This window comes from Zootoca vivipara, chromosome 7 (assembly GCF_963506605.1).
Source record: "Zootoca vivipara chromosome 7, rZooViv1.1, whole genome shotgun sequence".
NCBI classification, from domain to species: domain Eukaryota; kingdom Metazoa; phylum Chordata; class Lepidosauria; order Squamata; family Lacertidae; genus Zootoca; species Zootoca vivipara.
The window spans coordinates 93,538,770-93,555,092 of record NC_083282.1 but is presented as its reverse complement, the minus strand read 5'-3'; the positions used below and the strand labels follow the sequence as shown (position 1 = coordinate 93,555,092).

The 16,323-nt window shown below is 51.9% G+C and overlaps 1 protein-coding gene across 10 annotated transcripts in view; it reads left to right on the top strand.

Moving 5' to 3' along the window:
- The window catches only part of NOL4L (nucleolar protein 4 like), a 131,232-nt gene extending 114,956 nt beyond the window's left edge, over positions 1-16,276 (top strand). For all 10 annotated transcript variants that reach the window (XM_060277396.1, XM_035121752.2, XM_035121750.2 and 7 more), the window contains 6 exons: positions 3,481-3,752; positions 6,307-6,492; positions 6,828-7,019; positions 8,489-8,611; positions 9,037-9,238; positions 10,658-16,276. In XM_060277396.1, coding sequence (XP_060133379.1) covers positions 3,481-3,752; positions 6,307-6,492; positions 6,828-7,019; positions 8,489-8,611; positions 9,037-9,238; positions 10,658-10,866 — 1,184 coding nt within the window. In that variant the 3' untranslated portion in view covers positions 10,867-16,276. The remainder of the gene's footprint in view (positions 1-3,480; positions 3,753-6,306; positions 6,493-6,827; positions 7,020-8,488; positions 8,612-9,036; positions 9,239-10,657) is intronic.
- Positions 16,277-16,323: the final 47 nt, after the last annotated feature.

Here is a 16,323-nt window from a genome sequence, read left to right as displayed (position 1 = left end):
TCCCCCTCCAAAGAATGCAGTGAAGGACCAGGGTCTAATGTGGCCGTATTGCTTCCCTCTTGGTCAGTAGCAGCTCTTAATTGATAACATAAGTTCAGGCTGTGTGGGACTCTAGTTCAGCTTTCCACAACCTGGTGCCTTCCAGATGTTTTGGACTACGACTCCCATCAGTCTCAGCATGGCCACTCAAAACATGCTGAGGGAGCCAGGCTGGGGAAGACTGGTCCAGTCTTTTTCTGCTTCTACAGTCTCCAGGCATGCAATCTCTCTAGTCTTGCCGACCAGGCTTCTATACCCTCAACGGATGCTGAAATTGTAGATATGCCTGCGAGGCAGCTTCCTGTGTTCCTGTGCATAATCAGATTGCCCCCCCCTCTGCCCCGCCTTGCAGCCAGAGGTGGAAGGCATGAGAGGTGCAGTCATCACCCGGAGCACATACTCAGAATTGCTTAGCCTAGTTTAGCTTGAGTACTCTTAAACTCATGGTCCCAGGGCTTTCAATGACCACTGAATGGCATAGGAATTCTCACCCCTGTCAGAAATGACTCTGGATAGAATGCAAGGGTTTGTGGCACCTGGACAGTTCAGGAGAGCTGGGCAGAGATGCCAGGGGTGTGAAGTGTGTTTGCGGCGGGGGCGGTGGCGGGCAGCAGCAGGGAGAAGAGGCTCCTGGCTGCCGCTAGATCTTGATCACAGGGTGGTGCCAGGGAGTGTCCTTTGTTGCGAAGGACGGAAGGGCCTTGGCGAGGGAAGCCATTCCGCAGCTTCCTTGTAGATTGCAGGGGAGGGCGGGCAGGCAGAAGGAAGGAGAGCAGCCACACCTCCCTGCTCCCCCCCCCCCCGCAGCTCCCGTCTGTCACAAGGATGTGGGGCTTTCGCCACCAGCAGCCGCCTGACCCTGATTGTCCTGCCACCTGGGTGAGGAAGCCAGCAAGAGGAAGTTGGGGGCTGCCATCTGCAGCTCCTTTGTTCGGCACCCAGGGCTTGGCCTGTGCAGGAAGCAGCTTTCTGCGAGGCCTTTGCCCTTTCCCCTCTTCCCCTCTCCCCCGCCTTGCAGCACCTTGTGAATCCAAGGATCTGCTGTGGTGGCAGGCGGCACGGGCGGGCTGGCGAGCTGGCCAGCAGGCTTTGGTGGGGAAGGGCGCGTGTTGCAATGTGCCCCATGAGAGGCTCTGCCCTGAAACACGGGAGGCGGCTGTGCGTGTGTAAAAAGAGGCTGGCACCTGATTCGGGTCCTAGAGAAAGCAAGCACAGGATGAATGCGTGCATCACGTGCTTGCACCTTCCTCAGAGGTGCACATGAGGGCAGGCGGTTGGGATGTCATCTCCCAGTTGAGCTGCAGTGGGAGGAGGAGGAGGAGGAGGGGATGGCCATGGCCTTCTCTGGTGCCCAAAGTCACAGCCATGGTTTGGGAAGAGGCAGCAACACAGAGCCATTGTTGAGGGGCTGCTTGGTGCGTAAGGAGACAGAGCCTGCTGCGTGCGAAATGCTGCCTGGCCCCTGCGCTTGTGCAGGCAGGGAGACATGCTCTGTATGATGGATGCCAGGGCTGGAACAAATGTGTCTGAGGGGGGAAGGCAAGGCAAGTAGGCGATCTCCATGGGAACCAGGGGAGCAGCAGAGCCTGGCAACGGTGGGAGAGGGGGGGAGGAGCGGGAGGTGGTACATCCGCAGGCTGGCTGGGTGGGGTGGGGTGGGATGGAAAAGATGGGAGATGGCAGGCACTGTTTGCCTTGCCCTTGTTCTGCAGGTGGGGGATTGAGGCTGAGGGAGTGCTTTGCCCAGGGCCACGCGTTGGCAGGGTGGCTTTGTGACCACAGTTGCAATGGCAGCCAAGTCCATTGGCTCCCCTTCGCTGGACCAGAGGAGCTCCTCCAGCATCAGGGGCAGACACACAAGCTCAGACATCCTGTGCTCCTTGCTAAGTGGCAAGAGGCCAGTGCATTGCCGTTGCCTGTGCCCCCTCAACACAAGGCACATGGATTCCGCTTTATTTTCAGTCTAGAGATGTGTTGAGGAGGGCAAGGGACGGGGTGGGCTTGCAAAGAAATGAAGCGCTACCATCTGAATCTCTGCCCCCATAGCTAGCGCTGGGGACAATCCTTTTTAAGAGCGCTGAAAGTGACTGGAGTGAGGCTTCCTATCCCACTGTGAAGGGGGAATGGACACACATTCACTCCAGCACCTCTGGCCAAGCAGGTTTTCCAGGTTCTTGAAACAATAGAATAAACCTGCCAAACTAGTTTACTGAAGGCCAAAGAGGGCTGAGTGTACAGAGTGCAGCCATCCTTCTTCCTTTCTCTCTGCTTAAGTATCTTCTCACCAGTGTGTACGAAAGGCATCCTTTCAAAGCTGCCTACAGGAAGAGCTCTGGTGTTTGGCTTTCACCCTCCGTTGGTTGGCCTCTGTCTTTCTCGGGAGACAACAGAAGAGTCAAACAGTTGGAGAGTTACAGCGCCTGCTGTGGCTGTAGAGACTGATACAGGAGAGACATGTTTTGTTGCAGCTGAAGGCGTATGGTTTTGCTGCCGCAGGTGCACTATGTGTTTATTCTCTCTGCGCTCCTCCCAGTGGTCATTCTTCCTCTGGTCACTGCTGTGGATATGCAGCCTGACTGTCTCCAGGCACTGTGGTCATTTGCAAGGGGTTGATGTTGACGGGTTTCATGTCGTCCTCAGTAGTCCTTTGGGAAATGGAAGTTCCCGATAAAGAATTACCCAGACTCCTCTGTGAGCTGCTGGTTCAGAAGTTACCGGTGTGATGATGCCCTCTAGATGCTGTGGGCTGCAACTCCCATCATCCCTGACCATTGGCCGTGCTGCCTGGGGCTGATGGGAGTTGTAATCTAAAATATCTAGGGAGCCCCACACTGGCTGCCTCTGCGCTACTTCATGATATTTCATATAAAAAGGGAGGCTTTGGAAACTGAAGGCAAGTGTACAAAGGGGGGCTGAGTCTCAGTGGCTGGATCTAACTGGCATGTAATTCTAAAGGACTATAGATATGCTATCTCACTAATATTTACAACTGCCTGGTAAGACATGTCAGTATTATCTCCACATTACCACCCTTCACCATACAGTAACAGGGCAGTTTGCAACATCTTAAAACATGCAAATACTTAAACAGTATATATACTTATATATACATATATATCTCCGGTGAAAACATCAGCACAAAGTAAATGCAACAGAAACGGAAGTAACATAAAATAGCAATGGGTAAAATAGCAACACACCCTCACCCTGAGAAGAAGGTGGGCGAAAGAGGTTTGCTTTCCCCTTCTACAGTTTGGGAGCTACCACCGAGAAAGCCCTGCCCAGGGCCTCAGGGCAGCACTGTTGGGGGGTTACTGATGTCGATGAGGGAAGAGTGAGATTGTGCCCCGCTGCGGACTGCAGGTTTGGGGCCGCCACAGTAGCAGCATCTTGGGGTTTGTGGTCTTTCTGATAATGGGCCCCCTTCCCTTCTCTTTGCAGACGATTCCTCCTCAGAGAGCTGCAGCGGGAACGGCTCCTCGACCCTGAACCCGTCCACCTCCAGCAGCACTCAGGGGGATGCCGCCTACCCAGAGATGAACGGGAATGGAGCTGCCGTTCCCATGGATTTCAGTGCCTCCTCTGAGGACCAGCCCATCAACCTGTGCGACAAGCTGGCACCTGCCCACGTCACCCCCTCCTACCAGCCGGAAAGTTGCAGCGCCGATGGCCTGCGGAGCCGTGCAAAATATGCAGCCAAAAGCACAGCCGAGGTGTGTGTGTGGGGGGGGGGGAGAGTGACTGTAGCAGCCAATGGCATGGGGGCAGGAGAAGGGTCCCTCCACCTAACATCCAATGGCAGTAGTGGAGTTTCCCCCTGGCTACAGGCACGGTGGCAGAGTCAAAAGAAGACCATGTGGAGGCTGAAACAAGAGCAGATGACCCATCTGGGGTAATAGGAGAAGATCAGTCACCCTGATAAGGAGGCCCCGTGGCCTAGCCTTGCGTTAAATTTAGAGCCCTCCACGTTTTGTGTTCCTTCGCCACTGTAGTCCACTGACCAGCTACACTCAGGCCAGTGCCAGCAAATTTTCCTAAGCCAAGGGCCTTGTTCCCAGCCCTATCTTGGCCAGAAACATTTCCTTTTAGGGCAGAAAGGAAGCAGAGTCCCTGGGGCTCCTGGCCCAATGGCCCAATGGCCCTTCTTTTGTGTGGTTGGAGCTTTTCACAGAAATGAACAACGAGGGTTGCCCATTGGGAGCCAAAACAGCAGGGGAGCCCTATGGCGTCTGTAGAGAATGACCAGAGGACCAGCGCATGGTGAGATGAAGGCACCATCTGCTTCATGGACCTCACAGAAAGGGGATTTCCGTGGCCAAGAGCTCTCGCCAAGGTTCCAGGGGATTTGCTGTTGCTGGCTTGTCCTCATGGTGGCTGAATCTTTCTGTGGGTGCTTGGAACAAACAGCTGAGCGGCTGTCCTCAAGTCCCCAAGGTGGAAGAAGAGGGCACTTCAGACTGACCCATATTTTGGGGTATTAGAGGTTACTGCCCACAAACTTCTGCTACGCTTTCTGCTTATGTGGTGGCACCTTAGTAAAAGCTCACCTTACTGTTTATAGCAGAGTTTCCCTCTGGAGCCAGAGGACAAGAACAGTAGTCATAGTCAAATTCCTCAGCCAGGAGCTTCTTTATTGCTTGACTGGTTGCACAAGCATTTCAGTTCCTAATATATACAAACTATTTACAGAGGTACCTTGGTTCTCAAACTTAATCCGTTCTGGAAGTCCATTCCAAAACCAAAGCGTTCCAAAACCAAGGCACGCTTTACCATAGAAAGTAATGCAAAATGGTTTAATCCGTTCCAGACTTTTAAAAACAACCCCCGAAACAGCAATTTAACATGAATTTTCCTATCTAACGAGACCATTGATCCTAAAAATGAAAGGAATAAACAATGTACTGTTGTTGTTGTTTAGTCGTTTAGTCGTGTCCGACTCTTCGTGACCCCATGGACCATAGCACGCCAGGCACTCCTGTCTTGCACTGCCTCCCGTAGTTTGGTCAAACTCATGTTCGTAGCTTCGAGAACACTGTCCAACCATCTTGTCCTCTGACGTCCCCTTCTCCTAGTGCCCTCAATCTTTCCCAACATCAGGGTCTTTTCCAAGGATTCTTCTCTTCTCATGAGGTGGCCAAAGTATTGGAGCCTCAGCTTCACGATCTGTCCTTCCAGGGAGCACTCAGGGCTGATTTCCTTCAGAATGGATAGGTTTGATCTTCTTGCAGTCCATGGGACTCTCAAGAGTCTCCTCCAGCACCATAATTCAAAAGCATCAATTCTTCGGCAATCAGCGATCTGGTTTTGTGACCGTGCGGAACCCAGTTCAGCTACTGATTGATTGATTGATTGTGTGACTGTAGTACATTGTTTCAAGCCGAAACAATGTACTACAGTCACACAATCAATCAATCAATCAGTAGCTGAACTGGGTTCCGCACGGTCACAAAACCAAAACCAAAAGAGCCACAAAAACGCAAAATAAATAGCAAAAACAGACAGACCTCAGCGTAACACTCCAAATGGAAGTGTGGCATTCAAACTGGAAGCGTAACACTCAAAACGGAGCACGTTTGACTTCCGAAAAAAGTTCGCAAACCGGAACACTTGCTTCCGCGTTTGCAGTGTTTGGGTTCCAAGTTGTTTGAGAACCAAGGCACCACAGAACATTCTTTCTATATCTCTCCAGCACGGTATAAACTCAACATGTGTGTGTGCTTTCCTTGTGTGGAAATTGCAGCTTGCAACTTTCTCCCTTTACAGTATTTGCACCTGCAGCTGACACCAATCAAGCCAAAAGTGCCACTCCTACACGCAAAAGAAAATTCTGGAACCCTCATTAAAGCTTAAATCAGGCATCCCCAAACTGCGGCCCTCCAGATGTTTTGGCCTACAACTCCCTTGATCCCTAGCTAACAGGACCAGTGGTTGGGGAAGATGGGAATTGTAGTCCAAAACATCTGGAGGGCAGAAGTTTGGGGATGCCTGGCTTAAAGGAACTTTTATCTGTTTCTTGAAGAGTGTTTTCCTAACATGGGGTATGGACTCAGGTCTTCTCAGGTGTTCACTGTAGGAGTGGCGTGGTTGTGCCCCCCTCCATCCCATTTTAGCCCTCTGCCTCCTCTCTCCGCCCCACCCCCACAAATTTAGACAGCGTAGAAGCCGAGGCTGAGCCCTCCCAAAGTTAGAGATCTGTGAGCCGCCAGAAGGCTAAGCAAGATTGGTGTAGCCAGGTTCAAAGGGCTGATTCTCTGTCTCTTCCCTCAGTCGCCTCCGTACAGCTCTGGCAGTTACGATTCCGTCAAGACTGAGGTCAGCGGCTGCCCTGAAGACCTGACGGTGGGCAGAGCTCCAGCCGCCGATGACGATGATGATGAGCATGACGACCACGAGGACAACGACAAGATGAACGATTCGGAAGGAATGGACCCAGAGCGGCTAAAGGCCTTCAATGTACGGGCAGCTCTATGTATGGATAGAAATATGGGGGGGGGGAGACAGGGTTCAGTAGCATGGCTGCACCTTTCCTTTCCCCTGTGAGAGGGGAGGGACTACAGCTCAACGGCCAATCCCATGCTTTGCGCACAGATTTGTCCCCTGCTTTAGCCCATCTGTGGTAACTGGTGATGGAGACTCTGCCCGAGAGTTGCTGCTGCTGCCAGTCAGAGCAGACCACCCTTCCCCAGCCTGGTGCCCTTGCTGGACTGGAGCAGGCAGTTGTGAACCAGCCAGGCTACCGATCCGTTCAGGCATGAGGCAGCTCCCCATGTTCCCTGTTGTTTCTGCAGATGTTTGTACGCCTTTTTGTGGATGAGAATCTGGACCGCATGGTTCCCATCTCCAAGCAGCCCAAAGAGAAGATCCAGGCCATCATTGAATCCTGCAGCAGGCAGTTTCCAGAGTTCCAGGAGCGAGCTCGCAAGCGCATCCGCACTTACCTCAAATCCTGCCGCCGCATGAAGAAGAATGGCATGGAGATGGTGAGGTTTATGTTTATTATTATTATTATCCCCAATTCCTTCTGCATCTCCTCTCCTAAGATAGTTGAGAACCATCCCAACCCCTTTTGCTTCCATTCCTCATTCATATGATCCTCACTGGACCTGGTCTGTTTAACTGCCCTGTGGGTTGGCATCTTCACGCCTTTGCCATGGCAACAACAACAACAACAACAACAATAATAATTTATACCCCGCCCATCTGGCTGGGTTTCCCCAGCCACTCTGGGCGGCTTCCAACAGAAAACTGAAATAAAATAATCTATTAAACATTAAAAGCCTCCCTAACCAGGGCTGCCTTCAGATGCCTTCTAAAAATCTGGTAGCTGTTTTTCTCTTTGACATCTGATGGGAGGGCGTTCCACAGGGCGGGTGCCACCACCGAGAAGGCCCTCTGCCTGGTTCCCTGCAACTTGGCTTCTCGCAACGAGGGTACCGCTAGAAGGCCCTCGGCGCTGGACCTCAGTGTCCGGGCAGAACGATGGGGGTGGAGATGCTCCTTCAGGTATACTGGACCGAGGCCATTGGGCTTTAAAGGTCAGCACCAACACTTTGAACTGTGCTCGGAAACGTACTGGGAGCCAGTGTAGATCTTTCAAGACCGGTGTTATGTGGTCTCGGTGGCCGCTCCCAGCCACCAGTCTAGCTGCCGCATTCTGGATTAGTTGTAGTTTCCGGGTCACCTTCAAAGGTAGCCCCACGTAGAGCGCATTGCAGTAGTCCAAGCGAGAGATAACTAGAGCATGCACCACTCTGGAGAGACAGTCTGCAGGCAGGTAGGGTCTCAGCCTGCGTACCAGGTGGAGCTGATAGACAGCTGCCCTGGACACAGAATTGACCTGCACCTCCATGGACAGCTGTGAGTCCAAAATGACTCCCAGGCTGCGCACCTGGTCCTTCAGGGGCACAGTTACCCCATTCAGAACCAGGGAGTCCCCCACACCTGCCCGCCTCCTGTTCCCCCATGAACAGTACTTCTGTCTTGTCAGGATTCAACCTCAATCTGTTAGCTGCCATCCATCCTCCAACCGCCTCCAGGCACTCACACAGGACCTTCACTGCCTTTACTGGTTCTGATTTGAAAGAGAGGTAGAGCTGGGTATCATCCACATACTGATGAACACCCAGCCCAAACCCCCTGGTGATCTCTCTTAGCGGCTTCATATAGATGTAAAAAGCATGGGGGAGAGGACAGAACCCTGAGGCAGAGTGGCTGGGGAATAAATAATAAATTATTATTATTATTATTATTATTATTATTATTATTATTATTATTATTAAATATCCTTGGGGGCCTTTGGAGGCCAAAAGGAGGGATATAAGCATGTTAATACAGAACCATTCATTTTTTCCTGAGCTGGTGATTCTTCTCCTTTGACTGTCTGGTCTGCCTGCCCACCCACTGACCCTCTTATCCGACGGCTGACATTCCTGGCTCTCTGTGTCCCCAGACCAGGCCCACCCCGCCCCACCTGACCTCAGCCATGGCCGAGAACATCCTGGCAGCCGCTTGCGAGAGTGAGACGAGGAAAGCAGCCAAAAGAATGCGGCTGGAGATCTACCAAACGTCACAGGTACAGGCCCTGGAGCTGACCTCCTGTTTGGCGCTGAACGCATGGTTCTGTGCCCTGGGGGGGGGGGGGCTGTGACGGAGCTGCTGCGCCTGCCCTTGCCCCATCACCACCTGTTCACAAGCTGTGCAGTCTGCATGTTGCACTCATGGCTTTGAGAGCGGGCAATAGGTGTGGCGCTATGCACAGCGAGGGGGTGGGAGAGTAAAGAACAGGCTTCTGGGTATTTGGCTCAAAGGGCTCCTTGTCTCCCTCAGCCCCTGCCTGGCTGGAGGGGCCTGAGGCCGGGCACCCTCCTCCCCCCCTACTGGTGCACCCCTTGCTTAGAGACCCATGTTGGAAAAGAGCCTCCTTCATTGCAGGAGGTTGGACTAGATGACTCTTGTGGTCTCTTCGAGTTCTGCAATTCTATGATTCCTCCACTGTAGGATGAGCCGGTTGCCCTGGACAAGCAGCACTCCCGGGATTCAGCTGCCATCACTCATTCGTCCTACACACTGCCAGCCTCTTCTTTCTCCCAAGATCCCGTCTATATCAACGGGAGCCTGAACTACAGTTACCGGAGCTACGGAAGCCTCGGAGGCAGCCTGCAGCCTGCCTCCTCGCTCCAGACAGGGAATCACAGTAATGGTAAGCAGAGGGGGGGGGAAGCTCTGGCTCAACCCCCCCCCTGCCCCCCACAATTATGCTTTTAGAAAGCTTTCACTGGTGCCACAGGGAGCTTTTAAAAAGCCTAATTGCTGTGGGGAAACGAGGCAGTTGAGGGGAGGGGTGAGAGAAGGGAAAAGAGAGAAAGGGGCCAGGAAGAGAATGAAGTCGATGAATGTTTCGTGTGCATGTGAGAAAAAGAGAAAGTGTGGGGGTGACTCTGCCGCCCCCTTTTGTGTCTGTCTGCACTCCCTACTGGCATGTGGCTTGTGGAAGGTCCCCCACAAGGGCATGCAGCCCTCAGGCTGGAGAATGCCCTGATGTGCCCTGGCTGCCTTCCACTTCTGCTCAGGTGTTGCCCTCAAAGGGGGTGAGTCCAGGCAAAGGCCAGAGTCTTGTGAGCCAACACAGCAGCCCCTCGCCTTGTGCATTTGTGCCTTTGGGCTCAGGAACAGGAGACTCTGGGGGCCCTTTGGCAAAATGTGGAAGTGTGAACCCCCCGCCATTTTGGCCCTGCTGGTTTTCAGGAATGGAGGGAGGATCCTTTGTTGTGTCCAGTGTCCACACGACAAGTCTCTGAGTGCATGTCGTGAGGTGTGCCTCAGTGGCCTCTGGCCCTCCTTCCACTCACTCCCAGCTTGCCCTCGCTGGAAGGATGTGATTTCTGGAGCCGCAAAAGATGCCTCTCTGGGATTAACGCTTCTCATCCCTTCCTAATGCCTCTTAACTCTGAAGCAAGATCCCACCCTGGGCTCCAGCCACTGAAGCCTAATCCCCTTGAGTGAGAGGAGGAGAGGGCAATGCATTTTGCTCCCTGAAGATTGCGGGTCCTCGGGTGCACCCTGATCGGGGGGCATTTGCCCTTCCTCTGCTGGAGAGCCCTGGGGCCTCAGGCCTTCTTCTGCTTGGCACTTTCCCAGCTTGGTTGCTTTCTCTCCATTCAGGGCTCCTTGTCCCATCTCCTGCGCCTTGCTTAGGGCAAATGGTTGGCCTGTCAAGCTTGCCCAAAGCTGTCCACACCTCTGGGCTGCCCTGCCTTGCCTTCCTTCTGGAGGCAGCCGCAGACACATTTGTGTGCATGAGGGACTGTTTGGGGAGCAATGTGGTCCCAGAGCCCAAGCAGCCATCGCTTGCTGATAAACATTAAAAAATTCCCAGAAGCACCTTAGAGACCAACTAAGTTTGTCATTGGTATGAGCTTTCGTGTGCATGCACACTTCTTCAGATATACATGTGGGTGTTCCTCCGTTTCTTTAAACATGCGCCCCGCTTTGCCCCTTGGCTCATAGTGGCTTACGACAGGGCTTTTGGGGAGGAGGGTGGGCTCTCCTGTGGGCCGCCTGCTAGCAGCATCCTTTGTGCTTCCTTCCTGACCATCCCTCTCCTGCTCTTTGCCTGCAGGCCCCACTGACCTCAGCATGAAAAGTGGGGCGCCCAGTACCCCCACCCCTGCCACCACCAACAGCACGAACAGGGGGGTGCCAGCCGCCCAGCTCAGCCCCACGGAGATCAGTGCGGTGCGGCAGCTGATCGCCGGCTACCGGGAGTCCGCAGCCTTCCTCCTCCGCTCTGCAGATGAACTGGAAAACCTCATTTTACAGCAGAACTGACTGCTGGCCTCCCTTTGGCTCCTGTGCCAGAAGACACTGTCCTTTGTTTGCAGAGGGGCTCCCTTTGATAATCTGCTCAGGACTGGCCATTCCTCTGCCTACCAACCACCTCCAAGCTGGCACAGGTTCTGACTTTTTTTTATAAGGTGGGATCCAAAAAGATCTGTTTCTTCTTGGAGCAGGAGCCCAGGGCCTGAGGACCTGCCTTTCGAACCTGCCTGCGCCCAGTGCACTCCAACACCGACCCAAAGGAGCCGGCCTGCAGCCTGGAGAGATGTAGGACTATTTTTTGGGGGGGAGGAAGACGTTGGGGTGGGGAGAGCTGGGGGGGGAATGGAGCTACAGGCACAGCCAGAATTTACTTTTGTAGAGCCCCCTTTCCAGCACCTCCCCCCTCTCCTGCCTCTTCCATGTCTTAGAAATTCCATATTTATTGAGAAACGGGCCCTCCCTTGCCAGGATTTCTCCTCCCCTTCTCCCTCTCTTCCCTCACCCCGTGATTTCCCTAACACCCCCTAATTTATTTTTCTTTCTTTTTTTGGAAAATGAATTTTTTGAGTTTGTACAGATTTGCCACTTTTGTGTCTGTCAGATGAGGAGGAGGTTTAATCCTGCACCGTCACACATTCCGTCCCGTGTTCCTGGGGGGCTGGAGGGCAAGGATGAGGAGATCAGCTGCAGACACTGCTTCTTCTCCCACTTTTTCACCAGGCAGCCCTATGGCAGAAGCCGCAGGGCTCAGAGGCCAGCCCTGGCCCTGGCCCCCAGCCACTTCCAGTTAGCAGGACTTGCTCTGGTCACTTTAAAGGAAAAGCCCCTGGGGCCCAAAAGAGAAGCAGCTGCTGCCCAGCCTTCTTCCTCCACACTCTACCTCACTCTGCGTTGTGGTTTTTTCCCAGACTCGGGGAGAGTCAGTCGTCCACCCTCAGGGGCATTTGAGCCAGCAGACCAGGCCTGTTCCTCGCTGTAGGGGGCAACTCTGCCCTTCCTAACTTCGTTTTCTTTGGGGAGGGGCTCGCTGAAGGCAGAGTTGCATTAGCTACATGAAGGGGAAAGGGAAGGGACGAAATGCAGCTTCCTGTTCACGTCATTCCTGGAAGGTTTTTGTTTTTGTTTTTTTAAAAAAAGGCTTTTTTTGCAGCCAACTAGGCAAAGGACTCCTGCAAGAAGCCCAGTTTCTGATGCATGGATGGAACTGGGCTGAGCCATTTCTTTCTCCCCTCAAGTTCTCCTTCCCACAGCCCCACCCATGCCTCTCCACCCACGAAATGCACTTGCTTTTTTGCTCAGTGCAATATTTTTTCAGCGCTGCTAAAATCAGGAATGGAGGAGATGAGGCAGCCGTGCCAGGCCATGAGAATGGCTCAGTGCCAGCAGAAGACACCAGAAAACCCAGGGCCTCAGAGATGGGGTGAATTGGCTACACCTCCTCTCTGCCCCCCAGCTTCCCCATGATGCCACAGCTTGCTAGGGAAAGCGCTACAGAGTACCAGCCCTTGCGAAGTTTAGGAGAAATTTGCAGCAGCAGCAGCACTCCTAAGTTCCTTATTGGAAGCTCCCCCATTTAGGGTCCATAGGCCAGGAATACTGGGCCATTTTCCTATTGGAACTGAGCTTCTTTTTATTCGCCTTGTTTCAGGAGGTGAAAGAAATCCAACACTCCATTCCTACACCCAGTTTGTATGGAAACAACTTTAGCTTGAGAGGAATTTTCTTCCCGGTATATTTGCTTGGGATCAGACTAGGTTTTAAGCCACATTTTGTACCCAAGACGTTCTCAGGAACCAACTACTGCAGACCCTTGGCAGTTGCGGCTGTTCATGGCTCGGTTGCATTGTTTCTCCACGAGCGTGGCTTTGTTGCACATGAGAATTCCTGATCCTAGTTCACATCCCCAGAGTTTCTCTATTTTGAGTTCCACCGAGTGACACCCCAGGGGTTCCAGGGAAGCAGGGGACGGCCTTTTGGCGAAAGGCCCTCCTGCCAGCCCCACTTCTCTCTTGATTTCCTCTGCAGCAGAGAACACCCAGGTGTGCGAGATCTGCTGCTTCTCCCTCTGAACTTTGATTTTCTGTAAATATTTATTATTGTGAAAGGCCCAGGAAAGAACCAGTCCATACCACACTGCTTTTGTGCAACCCTGAACGTTGAAAGTGTGGCAGAGACAATCGCTGTCCTTAATAAAATCCTGGTGTTCAGTTTTGTCATGTGCGGCCTTCGCATTGCTGGAAGCACCACCAGGAGCCATAGCCATGAGGTGGGGGGGGGGCTGTTTACCCAAGAGAGCAGGCTGCTTAGGTAAATTCTCCCCCACCCCACCCCACCCGGGTGTAACTTTTTAGAGTCCTCTTCACTAGATCACTTTGGAACTTGGCTTCGTGTGCGTATTTTGCTGCTTTCGTTTTTAAAACCACTGGTTAGAATGTTTTGAGACTGATCTGATATGGTTCATGGAAAGAGACCCAATGGGAAAGCCAACCGGGGCTCACAACCGACATCAGGGTTGGGTGGAGTTCAGGTAAGTATAGCATCTGTGGTCACATTTGGGCCACGGAAGCCATCTTTTGTGTGTGTGTTTATAGCTCTAATTGTCTTAGGACATCTCTGTGGTCTTCAGCCGATGATCCCCATTGAGTAGGGACCCCGATTCCTGCAGAAGGCCAGCCTATCTGTTCTTAAAAACAGGACAAGAGCCCACAGAACTGGATAGGCTGGCAGGTCTTTTTTTACAAAAACCAAGGAGAAATCTCCACCCACAAGTTCCTTCCCCATAGCAGCATTTTGGGCCAGGGAAAGGCATTCGCAGGATTCAAAGTAGGAAACCCCCCCCCCAACATTCTCCCAACACTGGAAGGCCCTCCCCTCTCTCATAGACGGCTGAAACGTTTAGTACCAGTTCATTTACGAGAAATGCTGCTTTGAACTCAGAGAGTTAAATAAGATTTTGATTTGTAATTTTTTGTAAAACTTTTTACAAGGTAGCCTAGTGATTTCACCAGAATACCAACTACAATCTGTCCATGGTCTGATTTTTATATAATTTAGTGGTGCTTTAGAGAAAGTTCGGTTTGGTTGTTGTTTCAGAGCTGTACAGCTCAGTTCTTCGCCTGTATCTACCTAAGACCAATGTGAACCTTTGTACTTTTTGCTCCTGACTTTGGACTCAGTGAAAGTGTACTGTTTACATGTACAGAACTCCCAGCACATCCCGTGTTCTGCAAGACCTGCTCTTGGTGAGACACCCCCTCACCCTTGTCCATCTGCTTAGCAGAGCCACAGACTCTCTCATCGGCACCCTGACCATCTCTGTGCACAAGCGCACATGCCCACCCCACTCCTGGGATGTGCTGCTGCAACCCAAAGGGTTTGTACACAAGCCATTCCATGGTCTCCAGCGACCAGATCAGTTATCGGGATCTTTAATACGGTAGGACTAAGGTGAAAGCAAACAGCTAGAATCTCCCTCGCTAAGTCAGCCCACAGGATGGCACTACTTAATTCTGCCTTCTGCTCCCTGAGCACCAAGGCACAAGAAACGGGGGCTGTGGGGCATGCATGACCCAGGAACGAGACCTCCAGCAGCTATTGACAAAGCCCAAGAGGCACCCACACTTCCCTAGAGACGCTAGAGGAAGGAAATGGCACTTAAAACCAGCTTGAGAAGGTGACACTTTATGGCTTAAATCTGTTGAATTCTTAAAAAAGACCTTCCCTGACAGGCACCTATGCAACTCCATGTGGCTCTTCTAAGCAGATGGGCACTTCCTCCTCCATGTGCTATGGAAATACTTTTGTGTTATATACAGTGGATCTTTTTCCAGTAAATGTGGCTTAATATTTTAATTCTTAGAACGTGTGTTTGTTCTATGTAATGCAACTTAATTCTGTTCTGTTTGTGAAATGAGTAGCACAGGCCAATCTCCTTGTCCCATTCACTTAAAAGACCAACGAGCTGTTTAAATCGAGCGGTTCTTTCCATCCATGGTATTACTTGCTAAATGCACTGATTTCATAAGTATGTGGAATTTTTTTGAGTCTGTATATCATATTATAAGACTGAATCTACTTAATAAACACTGTATAACAAACAGAAATGCATCTTCTAGTTTCCAATATGGCTCTCCCAAGCAGCTGTAGACTTCTCCCATCTGTAGGCCTACACAGAACAGTGTTCTGGTCCAATCTATTATTATTTTAATTAATTAAGTGTCCTCCCTTCACTCTTAAGGCCCCAGGATGAGTTACATTACATTACACCAGTTTAAAACAACTTCTGAACAAATAAATATATGCACCTCATGCTAAAAGCCAGGGTAAACAGGCACCTGTCTTCAGCATTTGCTGTCAGTTTTATAATAAAGTTGCTAGGTGCACCTCTGGGTGCGGGGAGGGAGTTCCATAGCTTAAAGGCCACCACAGAGGCCATCTCTCCGTCTACCACCTTCCAGGCCTCTTAAGGACAGAGGAACTACCACCAGGAGGCCTCGTCTACCAATCTCAGCACCTGAGGTGGTCTTTTGGGTATTTGGGGCCGGAGTCATTGAGGGCTTCAAACACTAATGTGAGCACCTTGAATTGGGCCCAAAACTAAACTGGCAACCAGTGCAGCTGTTTCAACCGCCGTTAAAAGTAAAGGAGCCCTGACCGTTAAGTCCAGTCACGAATGACTGGGGTTGCGGTGCTCATCTCGCTTTACTGGCCGAGGGAGATGACGTTTGTCCGCAATTTTCCCCCGGGTCATGTGGCCAGCATGACTAAGCTGCTTCTGGCGAAACCAGAGAAGCGCATGGAAACGCCGTTTACCTTCCCACCGGAGCGGTACCTATTTATCTACTTGCATTTTGACGTGCTTTCGAACTGCTAGGATGGCAGGAGCTGGGACCGAGCAACGGGAGCTCACCCCGTCGTGGTGATTCGAACCACTGACCACCTGATCGGCAAGCCCAAGAGGCTCAGTGGTCGAGACCACAGCGCCACCTGCGTCCCTTAACACACGCTATATGAGAGCTAAATAGAACCCTAGCCAGTAATGTAGCCACTGCATTTTTGGACCAACTAAAGTTTCTGAGCTGTCTTCAAGGGCAGCCCCATGTTCAGTGCATTGCAACAATCCAATATGGCAGTTACCAGAGCATGGAGTACGGTGGCAGAGTTATCTCCCTCCAGAAGCGGTTGGAGTTAGTGAACCAGCCAGAGCTGAAAAAGGCAATCCTGGCCACCAAGACTACCCAAACCTCCCGGCAGCATTGAATACAGGAGCACCCCTTCCACCTGCAAATCTTTTCCTAGGGGAGTGCAGCCCCCCCCCCAGGGCAACTTCAGTGTGGGATACTTTCCAGCAGGGAGCTGTGTTACTGCACTGCACAAGAAGCAAGTCTCAATAACATCGCTCCTTGCTAATTACCATGCATGGAACTGGTGAGATATCAGAAGGAAGATTAAAACCACAAGTTTGCT